The sequence below is a fragment of the Anser cygnoides genome, chromosome 6 (genome assembly GCF_040182565.1).
Source record: "Anser cygnoides isolate HZ-2024a breed goose chromosome 6, Taihu_goose_T2T_genome, whole genome shotgun sequence".
Classification (NCBI taxonomy): Eukaryota; Metazoa; Chordata; class Aves; order Anseriformes; family Anatidae; genus Anser; species Anser cygnoides.
In genome coordinates, this window is record NC_089878.1 from 17,841,711 (window position 1) to 17,865,595 (window position 23,885).

A 23,885-nucleotide genomic window follows, 5' to 3' on the forward strand; every position below is an offset into this window, starting at 1 on the left:
CCATAGCTCTATTTCCTATTTTGCTAGGCCACAGCCCTGTCAGTCCTTGTCAGACTGCACATCAGCTGCCGATGGAAGAAGTAAAGGGTATGTAGAACAGCAAATATCAGATGTGAAGTATGGCAACTATGATACCTCCACTCTTTTCATCACACCATACTTCACTTAAGGAAGTAGCAGCTTCTTCTTACTAGGGCTTTTCTGTATTCCATTTTCATGCCTTCTGAGAAAAGACCTGGCCCACTCCCAGCCTCTCATCCAGTGAGCCAACAGTATATAATTTTGTCTACACTTCTGCAAGCTATTTTTGCAGTATTAATTTGCTTCAGTAATAAGTAGCACCCTCTAGAAAGTGGGTACTTCTCGTGCTTGTTTGATTGCAGGTATCACACCAAGGCTGAAAGACCTCATGCTGCCAAAACCTGTCTGACGGTTGGCTCACTGCCCACCTGCAATTTTTTTCATCAGCACAGCAGCAGTGTTTGGAATAACTCTGCTCTATTCTGTAGCCTGCCCCCGAGATGTGTTGACCATGAAACTGGCAGCACAGCCCTGCACTAGGATACTAGATTAGTTAGTGGAGGACTCCAACATCGTTTTGGCTTTCCCATAGTTGCCCAAACGTATGTCAATGTGTGCACATATGCATATGCTCTTCAATAGGATGGATCTGGATCATTAATTTCATTCAGACAGTAGAAACTGTCAATTTGGACATTTTGACCTATGCTTTTTACATATACCTGCTCAGAATGTAATATTCTTGAGACACTTAACTTAATATTTAATTAGATTTGGTTTATTAAATTTGTTAGTGCAATTCAAACTATAATAGCCTGATTTTTGCTGCCAAAGTGTCTATTAAAACTTAATTTAAGAAAGGCTTGCAAATCTGGTCAGGCTTATAACTGACATGGTTACTTAGAACAATACTGGTAAGGATAAAAGAGCTGGATGACAAATTTGCAAACCCAAGAAAAATACATTGTATAAGCAAACTGAAATCTATTGCTAAAAATAACTATTTCTTAGGAATAGTTGACAATTAGTTAGAACCCCAGTAAAAAATTTGAATACATGCCAAGTGAAGAAGCAACTCAAGTATTTATTTTTTTCTTAGTAATTGGAAAGGTGAAAAATTGACATATTTCACTAAATTGGAAAGAGAATTATTATGTTTACATCCATGATATATTCATATTCAAAGATATTTTGGGAGTTGGTGCTCATCATCAGAGGATGCATGTGGAAAGCACTTAATACACAAACTTGAGCTTCATCTTACAAGTGAAATGAATGTTTTAGATAAAATAGACACAGTAAAAAACAAACTTTCTTCCATTCATTCATTTGCATACTTGGCACCGGTCACCTGGCTTTTAAATAATGATTTTATTAACTTAGAAAAAAATCTGTATTAATTTTACCATATCTACAGATATGGGTGCGTGTGTACAGACCAAGTGTGCATGTGAGGTACTGTTTTTTTCTTTTACTGTGGTAATTAGCATTCCAATGATTAGGTTCTATAATAAAGCAATAAAACAAAACAAAACAAAAAAAGTCCAAACAACTGTGCTGCTGCAGTTGTGTACTGGGTACTGCCAAAGAAGTCTGATTTGGAGAACAAAGACACCGGGTGTACCACACAATAGCTTTGAATGAACAGTTTATAGGTGACAGAAACATTGCTTAGTGGATTAAATATATTTTTAAGAGAGCAAGAGAATACCATAAGAAAATATTGTGAACATTTTTGCTGTGAGCCCCGACACAAGTGAAGCCTGATAGGCCCGACTATGTGGTTACACACTAAACAAAAATCAAGAGGCAGACAATAATAAATCAAATGTCTTTGATGTTTTGCAATTGAAGTGAATGCACTCATGATAAATCCAATTACTTGTAAAATATGATGGGTTCAAGGAAATAAAAAATAATTTTACCATTAATTTCTGTTAATATCTGAACAAGATCTTGTAACAACTGTCACAAAATAAGGAAAAGATAAAATGCTTGAAAAAATATCTTAAAGATTTAATTGTAAATCTTGAATATGACCAGTGACTCTCAAATAACAGAAGTCCAGTAACTTAGCTGTTAATCTATTTTTTGTTATGTAACTGTTTCCCATTGAGACGTCATTATGCCATCTCCTTTCACACACACACATGCACACACTACAAATGCTCTTATAAAAAGCACTCATAAAAAGAGCAGGAAATCCACAAGTTGTCATTTGTTTACAGAAAGAGGTATTTTTATTGTTACTGCTCTATTAAGTTCTTGTACTATGTTTTCTGCTAGTCCATCCAAACAGTTAGAAATTCCAGTTAACTTCTGCAAACTTTTCTAATGACTATCCTTTCCTCATGTTTCCTCCTGCTTCTCAGAATAATTAAGCTTAATTAGAGGAAATATTTCAAATATTGTTTATAGCTTCTGCATGAAAAGGCGATGCTTAGAACAGTAACTCATTCTTCCTCTCTCTGTTTTTCTTCTTTCACTTCTGTTCTGTCCCCTCCTAATTTAAGGAGAGGAATAAATTGGCTGATATTCCAATTATCTGCCCAGCTGGTAAGGATCTTGTTTCACAGGATGCAGAGTTGCCATCTTCAGCGAAAGAGAAGAGCTCACAGACTGAGTTCCTGGCAGAAGAAATACCCTCTGGAGATGAATATGAGTGTATATCACCTGATGATATCTCTTTGCCACCACTTTCTGAGACACCAGAATCCAACGTCTTATTTTCTGAAACAGAGCTAGAAGAGCAGTGCTGTTGTAGTTCTCATAATCCGCATGCCAGTTCCTATAGCTTGCAAATACAGAAAAACACTATTGGTAAAAAGTTGATGGAAGCATCTGATCTCTTAACAAATTCTGCTTATGCTGATGCTACAAATATTAGAATGGAAATTCCATCTGATCAGTTTGAGAAGTTTTATATCTCTTCAGCAGATTCTGATCCAAAAGTCAGAGCAGAAGCTCCTTTGGCTTATAGTTTACGAGCAGTATCTGAGGCTAGCACTGCTTCCTGCACAGTGAATGCCAAACCAGTATATAGCATGAGGAGTGAAGTGTGCAAAACACACTTGCAACACCTTGAACTTTGTAAAAGCATGGCAGAAGCACAAGAACAATTGCATGACTTGAATAACTGTACTAAAACCCAGGACAGGCTGCATGCTTTGCCTGATGCATTCTCAGGTTTCATGTTTCAATCAGACGCCACCAGAAGCTGTCAGAGGCAGATGGTTACCCGAGAAGAGATTAAAAGTGCATCAGAAAAGAACAGCATGGCCAGCCTAACTGGACAGGCGCCTAACTTCTCCCAGCTTCTGTCTAATGTAACCGTCATGGAAGGTTCTCCAGTAACCTTGGAAGTAGAAGTAACAGGATTCCCAGAGCCTACACTGACATGGTGGGTAGATTATAACGAGAAAAACTAAATATACCTATTAGTGAGGCACATTGAACCACTTATATCTATATTCATTAATCTATAGACTAGAATAAATGGCTTGTATCCTTACCACTCCACAGTTCTGCATGTTTCCCACTTTCAAAATTGTTTTAACAATTAACCTACTTGAAATAATCTTATGATTTTATGAATAATGAGAGTATCAAACAACTGCAAGCATATCCAACATTCTTTGAGCAAGTATGTCAAGAACTTTTTATGTTCTAGGCTATAACAATCCACTTGTTCAGTAATGTCTTAAAAGAAAGACTCAATCCAGATTTACTGTAAGTAATTCACCTGTGTTGTGTCAGGAACTTGCCACAATATACAGACAGACACAAATATTTATAGTCACTATGTATAGGGGTGCACACACATATATATATATAAGTGAAAGAATTGTCAAAACCAGGAGAGGTTACAGGTTAAAAAACCAAAACTCTAGTGTCTACACTATGAGTACCCGTTTAATATGAAATACTTGCTCTCTCTGTCTCTCACTCTGAATGACTATATGTCTAATTAGATTTCTTTATACTCTATTGTGAGAAATACAGATATTTTAGTACAAACATATTTTAATATGACTTTTTATAAGTTCCATGCAAAGATAGATAGGGACTGAAAGAGGAGGCAGGATTCCGAGATTTCAGTGTTAGTCCTGTATTTGCTGGCCTATTTTCATAAACTTTTACCTTGTTTGCCATTCCTTGGCTTATTCCATTAGCCTTTCACAGTGGAGGCCTTCCTTTAATGGATTAAAGTAAGATATGCCTCTTAATAACCTTAACTTGAAGACATTTCTAATACTACACATGTAAAACATATATATTGTGCAGAAGACAAAATAAGTAAACTATAAGCTCTTAGTAAGCTGAATTTTCTTCTATAGCACTGAGAAAAATACTGGACTCTGCAGCCTTGGTGGTATACTCTATTGGTATCAATAAATTTAATTTAAATCCAATTATTCTGCACTTTGAGGAGTATTGCTGGTGAAACGAGGTACCTTCAATTTTGTTTTATCATAAGAAAGCATTAATTTAGCTCAAAAGTATGTATACTGATGATACATGGTCTTTTTAAGAATAACATTCAACTGAAAGCATTTTGCAAATGATAAATTTATGAAAATAGAAAATTAATATCTTTGTGATAAAAAAATTAGTATGGTAACACCAATGCCATGTATTTTGTACTGATATAGACACTTTGTTGGATATATAGTTGGAAAATCATGTATGCATTTGGATTAGGTTAAAAGCAGCTTATACTGAAACACTATCAGGCAAGAAGAGCCAGAATTTTCTCTCACTTCCAATTCATAAATCAGGAGTCAATACCAATACATGGTGACTGATCCTCAAGTGTTAGAATATGACACCAATTTTCTGAAATAAGTCACGATACGTTGTTCTATCCTGTCTGTTATGTGAGCTAAGTAAACGTAAGTGGGCTCGTGTGGAGGAATGGGTCCCTGACTGTTTAGAAAGTTCTTTATAAGACAGAAAGTTTGTATGTTGCTTGTGCATTTAAGATGCTATTTCCCCTGATTTGAATATGGATTGACTGAACACCTTACTAGCAAAAATGTTTCAGCAAAAAATTGAGGGGACGGGCCTTTGTGCTACTCTCTCCTTGACTACTGCAGTGAGATAACTGGGTGACTTGTCAATGCAAAACCATTTTCAGAGCCACGTTTTCTAGTGTTAAGATTGTCTTCTCCAACAATTTGAATAATTTAAATATGCATCCATATTTGTATATAATTTGGAAAAATGAGGATTGAGAGCATGACAGTGAACTCTCTCTTGCTGCCAACTTTGTGTTCTAGAGGTTTTCTGAATTTGGAAGTTTCTGCTTGACATACAATGATACAAATCTGACTTGAAAACTGACTCTCTGCTTCAGGTACAAGAAGGGCCAGAAACTGACTGCAGATGAGCACTTAACGCTTTTACAAAAGGAGACAAAGCATACTTTACTCATTCAGAAGGTGTGTGATAAAGATGCTGGCCTCTATGTTGTTCGGGCTAAAAATTCTAGTGGCACCATATCATCAAGTGCCATTCTCCACGTGAAAGGTAACAGGCCACCTATTACAAGAATAGACTGGATAATGCTGTGTGTCATCTATATTAGCATATCACTAATGTACTGGCTATTCACAAAAGTACAATATTGACTGCACTGGACTTAATTCTCACATGCTAAGGCAACATGAAATTTATTGTCCTACACTGAATCTTTCACCATCTGTACCAAACTACTTCTATGCCACGCTCGATATATTGCTTGTTTCTTAATACCGGTATTGATTGTTTTTCTTTCTCATAGTGATGTTGAGATAAAATAAGTTACAAAGATTTTCTAGAATCTAAGACCCGGTTTCCATTCTAAATATGTTGGCAATATGAAGTGTTGAAAACAGTTTTACTGGCTATTACATGTCAAAATACACACAGGTAGTGCACTCAGATCAACATATTTTTTATGATACAGTTTTTGGTGGGGATGAAGGAGGACACTGAATTTTATTTTAAACATAAGATTTATTATTTCCAATGACATTTTTCTCATCTACCTTTATTTTTATTTTTTTTTATCTGTAAGGTAAAGCTTCTTAGTATAAAATGGTAATATTCATGATTGCACTGCCATAGATCAGATTTAAATTTCAGTCTCATTCCAGAGGATCGTCTCCACAAATAAAAGCTGCAGTAGTTCCAGTAGAGATGTGATAATCTGCACTACAGAGATTTGACCCAGAATTGTCAGGATTTGTATAAGCAGCACCTAGCATACAGTAGAACAAAACCTGTACATGCTTACAAAATGAGACCTTCCAACATATCCATCTGCTTAGAGAGATGCTTGTGATACTTCTCTGCCTTCTTAAAAATTAAAATTATAAATATTTATGATAGTTCTCCATATTGTTAATATATAGGAAAAGAAAAATAATAGTTTATGAAATGAGCATTTATGCACATTTAAAAATTTTAATGCACTTATTTCAAACAATCACATTGTAGAAATACTCAAAAGTGTACTCACACCAAAAAATAATTAAAAGATCAGTCAAATAGAATTCTTCTGTAACTTCAAAGTAGTTAATCCAAAACAGAAATTTATCAACATATTGCATTTCATTCTTGACCAGGACAGCCGTAGATGTTATTTATTAAGTACTTTGCTTAAATATTTGATAAAAGCAACATAACTGCTAGTGGAAGAATTCATTCATAAATCCTTAAATGTCACTTGAATTCTTCTTTACTTCTAGTATTTGTTTAAGTACGGTAAAACCAATTGAGAGGAAGACACATGATTTTTCCTGCATCTTTGATTTTCATCTTTCATATTATGAAATATTCTTTCATAATCTTTCTTCTTTCATGTTATGATTATGGTGGTGTGGAAAATTTAGAGAGAGGAAATATTTACTTTCTCTTCCACATTTTGCTGAAAGAAAATAAGCCTTCTACTGTGCAGCATGCTGTGAGCAGAATACATATTGCAAATTGCAGGGCGCCAATGAAATTGAACACTGACATTTAGATATTTTGGCCCAGTGACTGTAACTTTATTAAAATTCTTGTAACTTTGAAACAGGAGAAGTTCTTAAGGGAATACAACCTCACAACTATAAGAGGGAGCTGGAGGAAGAGGAGAGGAGGTGGTGGGCAAATGACAGAACAAAATATTTAACTAAACCCTGAACGAACAATTTTCTGAGTTCAGTCATCTCCTGAAAAGGTTGTTCCATCTCCCAGCTATAAAAATCACTTCTCTAAAAGTTTACTTTCCATTTCACAATAAAACTATTTTTAATTAGTACAATTTTGAATGTTTCAATTTTCATAAAAGTAAAATTCAGTTTAGTGTGCTTATGCCCTTGTGACATTATCTGCCTTTAGTAGTTGTTACAAACATTCAGCAAAACCTTCATGAGCAAGCTGACTTACCTAACTGATCATTACATTAAGTAGTATTACGGTAAGAACAAACCCCACATGCCTCTCCTACACTCTGTAAGGTTTTGTCTGCTGCACAGCTGCCAGTGCTTGATAACCGTATCCTGTTTATAACGCTTATTTTCTGTTTGAAAAAAAAATCTTAGGTGATGGCTGCCTTCAGTGCTCTGTTTTTACTGAGAATTGTGACTCTTCCAGAAGCCCATCATTCAAAAATTAAAAGTACTCATGGATGTTGTTTTGATTTGCTTTCTGCTTTCTAGCTAACTTTATAGAACACTCAGATCGCTTTCCCAGGCATTTTTTCCTTCAATCTTGAGCCTAAGTTTATGCACCGAGAAAGGAAAATATTGGGGGGGGGGGAGCCAAAAAAACAGCAGTGAAAGCAAAGATGTTCTCTTCTGCCTTGCCACTTCCAGAATCAGGCCTTTAAATTATTCACTAACTGTCACAAAGCTAGTACCAGAGTCATAGCTCTGTAGAGGCTGGACTCGAAGCTGCATCTCTGTTTTAATGTGTGGATGCTTCATCTTGAAAACTACAGAAAGTTCATTGCTAGAATAATCATTGTTCTGTCATCTTTATACGGTGAGTGGGTGAGTTCAGCACAAAGTTGACATTTTGGTTGGAGGAGAGCCACTTGTGGAGTAAAACAGCAATGCAGGGTGAGCTTCTGTCCTTCAGGAGTCAAGGATTCTAATCCTGTTCAGAAGATCTTGTCACAACCCCATTTGTAGTTCCATCGAAGTGAAAAAACTTGAACTTTTCATCTTGTCATGGAGCAGAAACCAGAGGTAGCTTGGATATAGACTGGTAGTCAGATCCAATTGCTTGATAGCACTTCAAGAAAGACTATTTACAATAATCAGCTCTATGAGTTGAAAAGGAACCAGACAACTCCTAGAGGGGTATTCTTTCTCCTTCCTAATGTACATCCAGACTGAGGTATTACAAGGGAACAGCTATGCAGACCTTTTCTCTCATACAAATTACATTAAATCTGTTTCTGCTCTTATTCTTAATGTTACTTAAAAGGCTTTAGAACAAGCAGAAGAGAGCTCAGTTACTTGGTTCACGTGAGATTTGACAGACAATATCTAAAGGTAGTTTGCAAAATTAGGTGAGAGAAAGCTTTGAACCCAAGTGGGATTTATTCAGTCTTTTCATTATTATTATTATTAGAAACTAACTAGTAATGTTATCTGATATTGGAGTTTGGGTTACACACGCACTCCCAAGCATAGCAAGGAAGACTGTAATCTTTGCTCCGAGAGAGGAAGAGATTAAGAGATGCTTCAGAGCAAGAGAAAGTAGATTTTGTTCAAACTGTTGCAAATCTATGCTCTGTATGCTTATGAACAAGTATATTCTACCTTTTACAGTAAAACTCTGCATATGTACCATGCTTCATATTTCTAGTCTTGTATAGTTAACTTTTTGCCCCCCTTTGCAGAAAAACATTTAAAACCCGATTTTGCTCTTCTGAGTTATAGTTTAAATAATTCATGAAATGAGGATTGTTGCTAAAGATTGTGTTTCCATATTTATTTTTATCTTTTTTAAAATCATATTTTGAAAGTCCTATTGGTATACTATTCCTATTCATATACTGAACAAGACATGGAAGTAGTTTATCTTAATGGACTTTTTTAAGGCATTGCTATTTGAGTCTTGATTTGGGATGATAGTCTGGAATACTTTGCAGATGAGGAAGCTGCATTGATGTGATGTCCCTGTAGATGATCACTGCTATGATATGATGTTGAAACACCATCCATGCTCAATTTTGTTGGCTAGAGAAGGACATTCTTAAGCTACTTCTGTCTAGGAAGTCACTAAAGAAAAGCTGCCCTCTGACTGCAAAACTACCAAGGAAGAATGGTAGTGAAAAGCCACGCTTGGTGAGGTTAACACTCCTTTTCCAACTTGAACCGTAAATGCCAGTTCTAACGGACAAATTCCGTAGCTCAGATTTCAACAGATCGTCACCAAAGAGAGAAAAAAAAAAAGTCAATGGTGGTCTTGTCTCCAACTACGTCAAACAAAGACAAAATAAAAATTATTCCAATGGGGATGACTAGAATGCTGATAACAGTCTTTGAACACTGAGTAAAATTATATGCATCTAAAGATTATATGGAAGACCCCAGTAGATTACCTGTCACCCAGGGAAGCCAGCTGCCTTTCTAAAGAAAGTAAGCAGTAGTTTTGCTGTTCAATTCAAAAGCAGATAAAGTGGCTTATAATCTGTGCCCTTGCCAGCACATCCACTTTCATTTTTACTCAAACGTGTTATTTGTGAAAGAATGAGTTTCCTACTATTGGATTAAATCCTAGAATTAAGCTTCTATTTAAATATTAAATATCTTTCAAGTTGTTAAAAGAGAGTGAGATGCAAAGGAATCCAACTTTCAAAATCTAAGTATACAATTGTATTTAAGGGTGCACACAAGTATTACATTCATGCTGTTACTATGTGACAGACACTGTGAAATTGTAAAAGGTCAAAACCAACATATTGTCTTTTCTGAAAATACCATTTTTGCATAGTCGGATATAATTATTAATCAAAAAGGTATAAACATAAGGTAAAAATACTGTAGCACGTCTATAGATCTTAAATCAGTGCAGAAGTTTTTAATCTCATTGTTCAATAAAACTTTCCTCAGAGAATTTGGAAATTTCTGTGAATTTTAGATTAACAAAACTTGATTTTCACGTATCTCAGAGTGAGTACTGTATTGCATCAAACTTTAATCAGAAATATTTTAAAATGTGTAATTTTTAATAATTATGTGGATATCAGCCACATTTTTAATAGCTGCAAGAAATAAAATTTTAAAAGAAAGAGGTTAGAGATACTGACTACACAGCGAGATACTTGAAAGCGTCCTGGTTTTTAATGCTTTGCTTTGTAAACAAAGGTGTAGTCAATACTGAGTAGTGCTTTGTTGGTAGTCTGGGTTAAATACTCTTGATTTGATGACTCTGAGTTCCCCCCAAAAAATTGCTGGAAAATTCCTGCCAGCCTCCTTCCCTCTCCCCACCCCCCACCCCTTTTTTTTTTCTCTAAATAGTTTGTTTTGTGTATACCTTGCTTCCTCCTTCTTTTAACCATTCCGTACAAGCAGAATAGTACGATGGGTGTTTTGAATTCTGTTTTTTCTGTGTTCTTGTTTTACCATACGGAACTCCCACGGTCACAGTTTTGAACCTATAATTAATGTAAGATCCAAGAATATTTACATCATCCTGACTGCTGTCTTAAGAAGCAGTTTTAGATATCTCTTCAGACTCACAACAAAAATATTCTGCTTAGGCACTTTACTAACCTAACCTCCCTTCCTCCTTCCCCATATACAGGCACCCATTAAAAAAGAAAGCGGTGAACAAGATTGCCTGACTAGAAGAAGTGGAATTATGTGAAAGGGTGCTTACACAAGGTGTACAAATTTGGAGGGGAAAGGGGTTAATTCTTTTTATTTTTCAAAAGAAGCAGCCTGATTGTTGGCCTAGGTGAGTCAATAGGCAAAGGGAAGCTGAGGCATTCCTCTGGTTGGCTTTGGATCAGATGTGGATGGAGCTGCAGTGGAGAAGGTGGCTTCCTCTCAAATGACTGGTAAGGTATGCCTATTTCTGCTCCTTTTTCTGGAGACTTTGGTAGGCTAAGGTAGTATTATTTTGTGTGTGCAGGGGAGTTTTGTCTTTAAAAATTACAGCTCAGTTTCCTTTTTGAGGCTATACCATGGTGTTCGATGAGACTTGAGCTCTGGATATGGTTATTTCCGATCAGCTGGGATCATCAACCCACTTGATGTTTCTTAATAAAATTCCTTGTGAGTGTGTTAGTAGCTTGACTAAAACAAAAATCGCCAAACAATAAAATACAGTTTCAAGTAAGAGTAATGCTGACAGAATCCAAATTCTCTGAGCAGAATGGTATGAATCTCAGTCTAGTCTAAATTTTTTTTAGAAGATACAGTTAGAAGTTGAGAAAATTTCCTAACGTCACATTTCAAGACATTCAGAGATTTGAAATTATGTGCACAGAGTAAACAGACTAAGAATAACTGTGAATCATAGTAATCAAAACTGGCTGCTGAAAACAATTTGGCTTGATCTGGTACCACCTGTGCTTGAGCATCAGTGGGGGTGGTAAAAAACATGTGATAAAGTCAAGCCCAGGTTTTCTCCACACCTGCAGTTTTTGCATTGTTCCAGACCTCTGAGTTTTCCTTTTCATGCTTGCCAGTTCCCCAGCTTGCAGCAGAATTGTACTGTTTCCAACAAATATATAACATTTAATATTGTGAAATGAATAGACAAATTTCTTGGATGAAGTTGACAGAGTGGGTTTTCAGTAGCCCTGACAGCCTGAAATGTTGTTTCCTTCCATAAGGCAGGGAAAAAAAAAAAAATCTGTTCCTGCTAATCGTTTGTGGTTCATACAATGTCTATCCTAGGAATCAATTTTAATTGGCAAGTTGTTTTAGCTTATTCTGGCATTTCATTATGATATCATGGGCAAATCACTGGCGAAATATAATCATATATTTCCTCTTGAAGGTTGCTGTCAGAGGAAGATCTCTCCTTTTTACATCAGAATGTTCCTTTATTGAGTACTGTAGCATGTTCCTCAAAGAGTTGTAGTTACTGCCACTTCATGGTTTTGTTTGCACATACTTTTCACTTTGCTGTCTAGAAACTGGTCATTTTAGTTTCTGTGTTCTGCTGATTTACTGATTCAACATCAAGATGTTATCTGATTGATCATTGTCACAGTACCATTCAAATCTTTTATTCTTTGGTTGGTTGGTTGTTTCTCCTGTTGAAGTGAAGCTGTAGACTCCAAATCTCTGCAATGTAACAATGGTGGCAGCGTGTGTATGCTAGCTTTCAACAGCTGAGAACTCAACTGTTGATCTACTGAGCTATCTTAGGTTAGCAAGAGTATGAGAGTAAAAGTCACATACTTCTGCTTTGTATTGTGGCCTCAGACCTACAGGATGGGAAGAATGTTACGCAGCTAAGACTTTATTGAAAGCTTCTTTTGAGTAATAGCTCACCTAAGCAAAGAATTTGTTAATACAGGAGGTGAAAATGTCTGCCTCACCATGTTGACAGTCCCCCATTAGGCAAATACATCCAAAGGACAGTGGCTAATAATCCATATATTATGGATTTAGATGTTGCTGGCTACTTTTGTGACGTATGCTGTTTTTTGTTTCACAATAGCATAAAGCAAAATTATTTATTGTAATACAATGGGGTGATGCTGGCATAGTTCGTAGTACATTTCAGTAACTTCAATTTCTGAAAAGACTGATGATTAGTTTTGCTCAATATTATGGAGATATATTATAGTTTACCATAAAGAGGAACAAGAATTAGGGAAGCAAAATGTTTATTTTTGTTGTGGTATATATCTTTGTGTGTGTTCTGTGTGTTAGCATCAGGGCTGCTTTGAATTCCCTGTGTCATGAATACTTGATTTGAATTCTGAGGTATTTTTCTTCTTTTAATGTGGCCATGGAGGTAGAATTTAAGTGGAACTTTGGGTAGAAATATGATGTTTCAGTACATCCAGCTTTACAGCTCATTAAATTTATTGTCACATGAAGCAAAGCTCTGAATCAGTACAAACTGACTCAGATGACTGAAATTTCTTCAAACATTTCTGATGAGTTAATTTTTATTGGCCAGACTTTGTACTCTGGTATTGGCTCAGGTATCATCTGTCCTCCTACAGTTGGCATGAAACCAATACAAACTCCACCTCATGTGCTCTGGTTATTGCAAAATAAATGCAGTTATGTGCCCATGCTTCATCTAAATCAAATATGTGCTGCATAATCTCATAGTGTGTGGCCTTAGTGTTAATGATGGCCAAAATATTGATCTTGATGATAGTAGTACAGAGACCATGTTCTGGCTGTAATCATTGCTGTAAATATAGAACAATATATTTTTTTTTCAACAACATATTAGACTGGAACATTGGAATAAAAAAAAGCGAAGTGTGTGATGTATGACAGTATGCTAAATGCAAGTTAGCTGTCTTAACCTTTTTCCTTTAAATTTGTGTGCGATATTTATTTACTCTTCACTGAAACACAGTAATCCACATATATTTAACTATTACCTACGCAAAGAACGTGATTCATTATCATTACTGTGGATCTAATATCACTGCTGATGCATGAAATTCTTGGATGCTTGATATCCATGTGTTTCAGCAAACTTTATATTATATAGATAAATGATGTGTGCCTACTCCTGTCTTGCAAACAAGTTATCCTGAGTTCCAGGTGTCAATGAAGGCTCTCTTTGTCATGGAATGTGGTAAAGTTCTAACTATGAGAATGGATTTTTGCTTCAGTTGCTTTAGTTTTGCCATTTAAAGTAGAGTGAAGTTAGTCTTTTTTTCAGTACAGGGAAAACAGCCAAACTTCATACAAAAATTTGGACATACAACTCTACAAGAAGGAGAAGATTTAATCCTGCATTGCACTATACATGGAAAACCCAAACCCCACGTCTGCTGGACTAAGGATGATATCCAAGTGGTAGCTGGAGATATCAGTGTATGTTCTAAAGTTCTTGAAATATTTCTTGGAGAAAGATAATACATTTTGCTTTATGCTCCTTATAATTTCCTATGTGCATTCTATTGTTTTACAGATTGAGAAATTAGGAGATACCTATTACCTCTTAAAAAGAAATGTAGTCCTTGCTGATACTGGGAAATATATCTGTGTTGCCAGCAATGAAGTTGGGAAGGCACACTGTTCTGCTGTTGTAACAGTGATAGGTGACTCACCCTGGCCAGCTGCATGCTTTAAGGCACATTGCCATATTAATTGAGAACCTAATTTCCACTTACTGATGTAAATGTCTTGTTTCAGAGAAAAATAAAACCCCAGAAATTTCCACTGTAACTCAGACTAAATCAGAATGGAAAGATGGATATTTTTCAGAAAAAGTGAATGTCACCACAGGTGAACTACTACAAACCCAGGACACATTTTATGTGAGAGATCAAAGGCCACTCACTAAACATCTCCCATTAAGGTAATTTGCAGCTTACTCTGTGCTACATCTTGTAATACTCAAATAGCTCTAAAAACTTTAATTTATGAAGCACCCATCAAACACTCTTTCTGTTCCTATGAATTTTTGCATAATGGAAATGAAGCACATATTGTGACTGCTTTTTGTGCTTAATCCTGCATTAAAAGGTATAAAATTTTGTTAGTTTAAAGACCTTGTAATACAATAGAGAAGTGAATTTATGTGGAACAAGATATTTAGTTTGGTGATTTATTTTTTATATCTAGCTATATTAATCTTAATATTAACCTACAACTGAACAATATTACCTACAACTCGAAGGTAAAAAGTATTCCAGAAGTTCAGGTTGATATCACTTAAGTATTTTTCCTTCGTTGTGCAGATGGGCTTTTGACATGACATTAGAATACACTGATTTTTAGCCCATTAGCATTTCCTTTTTAAGGGAGAAAGTAGTTGCTATACATAACTTCCCTATTTAACATTTGCAGAACACTGTTGTACATTTTGCATAAGCCTTGAATCATTTTCTTTGCAAGAGCATGTTGCCTAAGTAGAGCAGTTGATATTTTCTGTATGTGCATATATATATATATGCATAGACACTAATTCTCTTGTATTGCTGCAGTATATTATTCATTATTATTATTGTTTATTAAAATGGTAAAAGAAACGTGCACAAAAACCTCTAGTAGCCATTGATTTCTTATTATGTGAAAGATCAGCATATTAACCAAATATTGGATCTCTAAGTAATCGTAATACGCAGGTAGAATTTGACCGCAGTGAAGGACTATTTGTCTGCAAAATAATCTCATGTTATGTGATCTACATTTAAAAATTGTGATGTATTAATGAATAAAATAGTTGAAGCCTCCAGGACAAAGTTGTGAAGTTGATAAAGCAGCTCCTTGTCTGCTGTGCCATGCAGAAATTTGTAATATTTTGGACCTTTAATAAGCAAAAGGAAAATGTTCCTTATGACAGTAGGCCTCATTTCAATGCCATACATCTAGAACATGAAGTCTCAATAAATGAATATGCAAGCAAAATTTTCTACTAGGTAAGCATCTTTTTAGAAGTATTAGTAGCAATCCTACTAGCACAGGAGCAATCATTAACTGATTTAAGATGCCAAAGCCTTCCATTATGCACTTTGAGGAGATTAAGTACGGTATTTAAAGTCAATAGTCTTTGTGTTGACTTCCTGCACAAGATTGTATCTTGCCTTCTGAATTTAGGCTCTGATAGCCAACTGTAGTTTATAATGCTAGAACTTCACGTGCTTTGTAGTAATGCGTTCAGGGGTGAGAGAGAGTTTTTATATCTTGGGACTGTTACTAATCTAGTTTACTCCATTGTCAGTTCATTGTTTCATTGCAAACATCAGGTAAGATGACATAAGATTGGGACTTGGGTGTTGGGAAAAGATTTATATATACAGTTTTGCTGTCAGAGGTTTTCAGCATAAAATAACTGAACAGCTCTACTGATCATGTGTATTGCATGACTGAAACTAGTAAGAGTTTCACTGTTTTACAGTGAAAAGATGTTTTCACTAGGTATGGTAAAATAGCTTTATTTCTTGAACTTATTTGGAGCAATATAATGGAAAAGAGGCCCTGTGGGTCTCAAGGAAGAAGTAATGGTTAATATAACTTTGAAAAGTGGTTGACACCCTGTGGGACTGCTGTCAGGCTTCTCCTTCATGGTCTGCTCAAAATATTAGTTTTACACTGGTCACATAAAAATGCATTTGCTTCCTGAAAATATCTAAATATATATATTTTTTCATACATAGTGAGTATTATGCAAAAGGTCATAGAAAAGAGCAAGAGCAATTTTTTTTCTTTCATCAGTTCTTGAGGTTTACCTATCTAGTTGTAGAGCACCATGCAAATGGAAAGCAAAGTTATTTCATATGTTGATAAAAAAAAGCTGTTCATGTTTCAGAAGCTGCCTACATGCTTTCCCTAATGTATGACCGATCAAGCGTTGATCCCTTGTGTTTTGTTCTGTGTTTTCTGTATCACTGTGAGGTGATGGGTATTCCAAAGCAATGAAATCAAATGCAAGGTCATGTTAATTTTCTGTGGTGCTAACATAGAATTCAGTATGATTAAAACATGTAGATCATGCAGAAAGATTAAAATTCTCTTTTAAAAAAAAAAAAAAATCTCTTTTGTTCATTATACCTAAAGTACTCTCTGGTTATTTGTTATCGTCAGTAAGATAGTTTTAGGATAATTTATGTTCTGTCTGGAGTCACTTTGCATTTGCTCTTTGATCTCTTACTGCTTTAAGACCAACAACCTATGTTAACTACCATGGTGCTGATTATGAAAGGAAATGCTGCAACAGCCACCATTTTAAAATATAGGAAATATTAACTGGCTTTTTTTTTTAATAGGTTTAAAGAGAAACTCTGGCTTCAAGGAGTGTATCTTGAACTTGTGAGGCCAACAGAGGTTAGCTTCAATTTGGAACATGATCCTGTTCTTCTGCATGCTTCAGAGGATCAGATGGACTGAACTGCAAAATACCTGATTCATGAGGGTGTTCATTTTGTTTGCTGTGTCCATTATTGGGTGCTGATCATGTGTGAGGAGAAAATGAGTCTTTGAGTGCTATTTGGTTTATATGTAGGTTACAATTTGTATTTTGGTTTCTCTATAAATCATCATTAATAAAAATTCACCTGTGCACAGCATTTGTTAGACTGGGATTTTTAATTTATGTTGGTTTTTTTTTTCCTTTGTGGTTTGTTAGACAAATCTAATAGAATAAGATGATGGGAAAAGGGAGACATAAATAATGCATATCTCCTTGCTGATTCAGCAGTACCAACTGTTTTGTACTAATTCAGTTGATGACAATCAATTCCATCAATAGTTCTTTCTACTACCTTATATAGAGAATTCAGACATAAACTCAGCTTGCAGAATGAGAAATTATGAGTTTATACTGTTTACAGTATAAAGCTCATAAACTGTAGTACAGTTTATACTGTACTACTTTACTGTTTATATCTATTCCTGTATAATAAATACTGTGTTACCTTATTTCTAACAGCATTGAGACATTTCCAGAAGGGGCTGGGCTTCTAAAGAACTGGTAGCTAATTATTGCAAACCTTGTCTAATGCATACTTAATACAAATAATGTCTTCAGGGAACAGGGAATCTCTTCAAGGCAGCATAATGGAGAATTATATAGCTTCTGTTTTCAGGATTGGATTGCTGTGACAAAGCAGTCCATTTCCAGTTGATGCATGTCATTGTGGTCCAAAGGCGTGGATTTATGAAGCAATACCCCAGCTAGTTTCTAAGCTCATCCTTAGTTTAGCCAAGGGGATTCTTCCCCAGTGGTAAAATTGCCAAAGACCTGCAGCATCCATTCAGGATACAGACAAAACCTAAACTGAAAAGTCATATGGATTGTAGGGCAATCATTAGCAAGATGAAATTTTTGTTTTCATCTCTTGAATTCAGAGACTAGGTGTCTTTTTGAGTTGGAAAGCTCCCTGCAGAGAAAGAGGAGGACATTTGGAGTGTCATCCACTTGCAGCATTAAAACAATTGGCTGAGGAAAAGACCTGTTTTGGCTGGCTGTTTGACTGGCACAGAACATCTAGTTAGACTTGGGACTATCTGTTCTTCACCTTGGTCCTTCTGATTTACATTTTCAAAGTCATAGTTAGCAAATGATTCCTGTTACTCATTTATCTATTTAGTGTACTGCATGTGGCTTGTATAATACAACAGATGCACATGTTTTTTCTCCAACTGCCTATTGTGCAACAATTTGTCGTTCTTTTTATAAACATTGATTAGTCTTACACTGGATTTATATATATGACAACAATGCACTCACACTTCCCAGAGGGAGCATACAAGGGTTTAAGAAGCACAACATCTTTGTGCTACATCCAAGTTGATGTCATCTGTGCAAAACAGGGAATTGAATATTTTGACAGTTGCTTCAATCATAATACCAAAACATTAAACATGTTTCAAACAGTATGCAGGTTGGCTGGTAGAAACCTAGATTTCTCTCCAAATTAAAGCACAGTCCTAGAGAGGAAATGAGCTGAAAAAATATCATGTACATGTCTTCACCTGATCACATAAATCACTCGCTTGAAATTATAGGAAAGTCAATGGCATTCTGCCCATGAAAGAGTCACAAGGCTGTGTATATGTGCACATAAATATAGTAACTAAGGACTGATGTTCTTGCTCTTTTTATTTACACTGTATCTTTCACCAAAAAAAAAGGTTTTTTCCAAAATGGAATGGAGACATATTAAACACCCAGTGGATCCCATACAACTACATTTCTGCTAAACCCCTCCTCTGCATGTGTTGTTTAAAGATTTCAAAGAATACATTGTTTCTAACTGTAATAGCATTCAGAGGACTGACAGAATACATATCAGATATCTCAAAGAATGAAATCAACTCACCCTATAATAAATGATCTTTTATCAGTGGAACTTTTAAGTATGGCTTATAAGATTTCCTGTTTAAAAAGCCATTCTGTAAAAATGAAAGTGCCTTCTGATCTTAATACCTCAGCAAAGTTGCCTAAGGTGTTGGGTGGCTCTTGCTTTTCTTCTTGATTGTCAGTCTGCAGAAATAACTAGAACTTTATGTTATATATGAGGTGGGTCCCTGATGCACATAACATGACTTTATTTAAGTAAATAAATAAATAATTTTCTTTAAACTTTTCTAAATAATACATAAGGCAAAACAGAAATCTGTGCATCTGTTCTGTCACATGTTTTTCTTACGAAACAGTAGAAAGGTTTGTTTATAAACAGATAAAGAAAAAAACTGGCAACCTTCTTTTGCCAATGAGTAGCACAGCTATTGCTCCAAATGATCCCAGGGAATGTATCAGTTATGAAACAAGTTAATTTTTTGATTGTTTTTTCCTTGGTTTGTTTGTTTGCTTTTCTGCTTCTCTTTTTATAAATTGTTGATGCCCAGGCTGCTGGTAAAAGGTATGAAAAACTTGATGGGGCACATGCATCTATTAAATTCTAAGGGATGTCTCTGTGCAAGTTAATATTTGTCCCCAGTATTAAGATTTTAATTATTATTATTTTGCAAAAAGAAATGGAATGCTTAGACATTAGTAAATATATTCTTTACTCGGTGTCTCAGGCGTTGTTAATAGGACAACGTTTTCTCAGGTGAGAAGCTAAGTATTTTTTTATATGCCTTCCTTGTTTTGCATATGTAAACATGTATTTGAAATTAAAAAAAAAAAATACATAGGGAAAATTTGCTAAATATGAGCTCTAATGCAATGTCTGTAAATCTTCTCCGTATATATTTCCAAGGATATGACAAGTGACAACTATCAACATGAAGTTATTGTATATGGATCCTGATAACCGTTCCACACCCTTTCAAATCTTGTCACAGTTCTCAGTAAGTTGTTCACACATGAAATAACTAGAGTAGTTTGAAAAATTGCTTAGTGCGTTAGGTATCTTTTCTATGGTGGGAGCAACTGACAGTACCTTTTTCACTAGTAAGTAAAGCTATTTTCTTCAAGCAGGTTTTAGTTCATGTTGAAAAGGATTAATAGATCTTGCATTAACATGTACAATATCTCAGATAAGAGATGTTAGCGTTTGAAAATGTAGCAGCTTTTCAGAAGCCAGCTGCAGCACACAAACATGGTTCTTAATATCATGCAGTTTATAGTGTGTATTTAAAGTTCCCTAAGTTTCATTACAAAACACTGTTTATAGGATTTACAGGGGAAGGGGAGTTGATGAGGGTAGTGGAAATTTTTGTGTGTTGATTTCAGGTGAGAATTTAATGGTTAAATGGTTAAGAATTTTTTAGTCATTTCTAAGATTAAAGAAGGAAGGACTGTGAAGGGGAGGAAGAACTGAAACCAATTGTTTTTTCAGAAGTAGGCTTCAGAAAATTGGAAATTCAGCAAGGATATAAGATATAACTACGTTTCAAGTTGTGTTTTACCAGTCCTGTGAGGATTTAGGACAGCTTCTTATAGGTGAGAAGTTTTATTTAAAATAACCAAATGATTTTTTTCATGGCATGCTTGGTTTTATATATTCAGTTTGGAGGCAGAATGACATGAAAATAGTATACAGAAGGAGGTATAAAACACATCGCGTAGGAAAGGACAAAAATTATGAAAGAACCAAGGGAAAATAGAAGTAGAGAAGGAAATGAAACAAATACTGGTTCTTTCCATGCAGTTTGCAAATTAACCTGTAGACCAATGAACAGAACCCTAGGAAAGAAAGCAGGGTTTATGTTATATTGGCTTTGCAGCTGCAGCACATAGCAAACCACTGCTGTTTAAGAAATTATAAAGAAAAATTATGTTTTTTTTTTGTTGTTGTTTTAAATCAAACTAGGAATTTTCATTTCACTGGAACTGAAGTAAATTTAAAACTTGCCCAAGCAGCTATTTGAAGCTTTCAGTATTTTAGAAAGAAAGATTTTGTTTCTAAGCTCTATTAGTACTGAGCTTTCAAGCTACCTTCATGTGGGCCTACTCAAGTAATTGTTTCTTTTGTTTAGCTATGCTCACCAAGTCAATGGGATTATTAGAATTGAACAAGGTGAATCACATACAAAATGGTTGTTGGTATCCATACCGCAATGTTTCATTATGTTTAACATTACCTGCTATTTCTCTAGTGTATTGTTGGCTTACAGTGTAATATATATACTGTAGTAACATTGACAATAAATAGTTTCTACTTAAAATAATAGCAGCCTGAAGCAAATGCTGAAACTTGAATAATAATCCCCAGTTTTTCTGTCTGCTTGTGAAAAAAAATATCTTCGTCGTTATCTTGATCTAATTTTTCCTTGATCCTGAAGCAAAGAAATAATGTCATGTTTTTATTAGCAATGTCTTTGCTACACAGTGTGAACATTGAACTCATCCTTCGCCTTTGTATTGTAGATACACTATGTGACACTAAGCATGCAGAAATCACACTGGGCTGACCGTCTGTTAAAGCATGGGATGCAAATTATTCATATTTCCTTAAGAGCATGAAAGAAATATTTCACTGATCTCATTTCTGAATCCACCAACAAAAGAAAAAGTTGAGAAAGTACAAACTTTTATTAGGATGCAAATAGATTTAGTAGTGATCAAAGGCAATGTAAACCTTCTGGGAAAAAAAATGGGAAGGGACTTTTATTAAAAATCCAGAATATTCTGTTTATATATTTGAATACAGTACAATGCTTTTTCTTATAAATGTCTATTGTTAGCAATTGTTGCTGACTTGATTGAAATTGCAAAAATTGAACTTCTGGCCATCTCATCTACAAAAGTGACAGTTTTCACATTTCTCTCACTTAGAAATTATCACAATTTCATAAACATTTTCATTGTTTATTTGACTTAGACATCATGAATAAGCTGGCTTTTTTCTTTTTTAATTGTTAAATTTGCAGATTTTAGATTGTGTTTTCTCCAAGTTGATGTTTCACTGAATATTTGAGTGTTCAAGTACAGAAAAAAATGCCATCTGTTATTTAAGCATCTCTATTTAGAGTCAGACCTTTACACAGATTTCTTCAGACATTCTGTATCCTTTAGTAGAAGACAACTTTTCCTCTCTGCTAATGAGGTGCATTTGTTATCATGCTAAGTCTTATGCAGACAAATTAGGTTCTCTGACATCTACTTGCACCAGAAGTCAAATATGAGGCATAGTACTCTGACTTTTAACCTCTGCAAGAGTCTAGATGGTACCAGTATAAGAGGCTATTCCAGTTTCTGTTGCTCGTCACTGCTGCATGCCAGTTGATGTTGAGGGATGGATAATTTAAAGGGCAGAGACCACTGTAGTACAGATGGATAAACTGAAGGGCAGAGACCACAGCAGTATGTCCTTTCTCGTTTATTTCAGATCTGTTAGCCATAGTGTAACACCCTTCACAAGAACTATAGTGGTGGTGGTCTCTGTTGTTGGCAGTTTCTGGAGCTCTTGCTGAAAGTTTCTTCAGATCACTTTCAAACACAAGTTTAGCTGGTATTACAAAACTCCAACTGTGTTTAATTTTCTAGGTATTCTTTTTATACTGCCTTTCCCAGTTGTACTTTTCTTAATTTTTGGCATTTTGCACTACTAGAGCCTTTTGGTTGAGAGATGGGATTGGTACTATGAAGCTGTTGATCTCCTTCCTTCCTTAGTGGGAGCAAACCTATTATAAAGATAGCTCTCAGGGATGTGCTCAGGGGATCATTTTCAGTGTGGATCTTGGTAAAAGCACACAGCCACTTACCAAAAAGGCTAAGCACAAGCTTGACTTTAACCACATAAATAGTCTTATGAGACAATTATGTGCTTAAAGAGTTTGCTACATGAGTTAGATATATTCAGTTTTATAGGGAAAGAAATGGATCTTTGAATAAGACAACAATAATTTAAACAGGGAGATGTGGAGCTGTGGTGATAAAACTCCCAGCTATAGACAAGAACACTCTTCTAATTCTGACCACTATTTCTGAGGGAACCAATCTAACAGTACAATTAGCTGCACAGACTGGAGAAGCTGCAGCAGTGGAAGTTTGCAAACTAATATGCTAGTCCATGAAAGATTAAATCTTCAGTATGCACGAGGCCACCACAGGTCTAGAAAAAAAATGTTAGACTTAAAATCTACTTTTTAAGCAGTTACCGTAGTTATCTATGTTGAATTATGCTCACCAAGTTTTTACTTCTGCACTCTGGATACTAGTGTTTAAGCTCAACTGCTTGGAATATCCAACAGAAAAATCATAAAGGAAATAAAAAGAATCAATAGTCAAATCTATACATTCGCAAATACAATTTTACAATTTACTGTTATGGGGAAAAAACAAATAAACAAACATGCATTTAAACTATATTCTAATAGCATACGGCCACATGTCTGAGATCAGTTTACTTATTTAGTCTGGTGATTGACAGATGCATTTGGTAGTTTCTTGTACGTTTTATAAGGCAAGAAAGTAAGGCTAAATCTCACTGACATGACTACTACTGACTTGCCTATGTCCTCTGCCAAAGTTCTTATTAATTTTTCCTCTTGTGCTTATAACTTAGGAAATTTGCAATGGCTTCTAAATTGTACATTATAAACCAAACTGAATTATAAATCAAAATCTTTGGAACAGATGCTGTTTCTTCAGTGAATCCCTTCTGTGCTTCTAAAATTAGTATTGTCAATCAAACCAACAGGTGGTGTATGGTTACATAGAGCAGGTCCCCTCTCACAGGATACTTTCTTTTAGGAAACCAATCAGAATTGTTACTGGTATGGTGATGTAGACCTGTCAGCAGAGCTGGGGTATATAAAGTAAAACAACTATGT

The 23,885-nt window shown here is 35.3% G+C and overlaps 1 protein-coding gene across 6 annotated transcripts in view; it reads left to right on the plus strand.

The window, feature by feature from the left end:
* The window catches only part of CCDC141 (coiled-coil domain containing 141), an 82,476-nt gene extending 65,257 nt beyond the window's left edge, over nt 1-17,219 (plus strand). For 4 of the 6 annotated variants that reach the window (XM_048061494.2, XM_066999333.1, XM_066999332.1 and 1 more), the window contains 6 exons: nt 2,535-3,421; nt 5,378-5,550; nt 13,873-14,027; nt 14,125-14,254; nt 14,349-14,514; nt 16,925-17,219. In XM_048061494.2, coding sequence (XP_047917451.1) covers nt 2,535-3,421; nt 5,378-5,550; nt 13,873-14,027; nt 14,125-14,254; nt 14,349-14,514; nt 16,925-17,045 — 1,632 coding nt within the window. In that variant the 3' untranslated portion in view covers nt 17,046-17,219. The remainder of the gene's footprint in view (nt 1-2,534; nt 3,422-5,377; nt 5,551-13,872; nt 14,028-14,124; nt 14,255-14,348; nt 14,515-16,924) is intronic. The other 2 variants (XM_066999335.1, XM_066999331.1) reach the window with 2 other exon arrangements.
* Nucleotides 17,220-23,885: the final 6,666 nt, after the last annotated feature.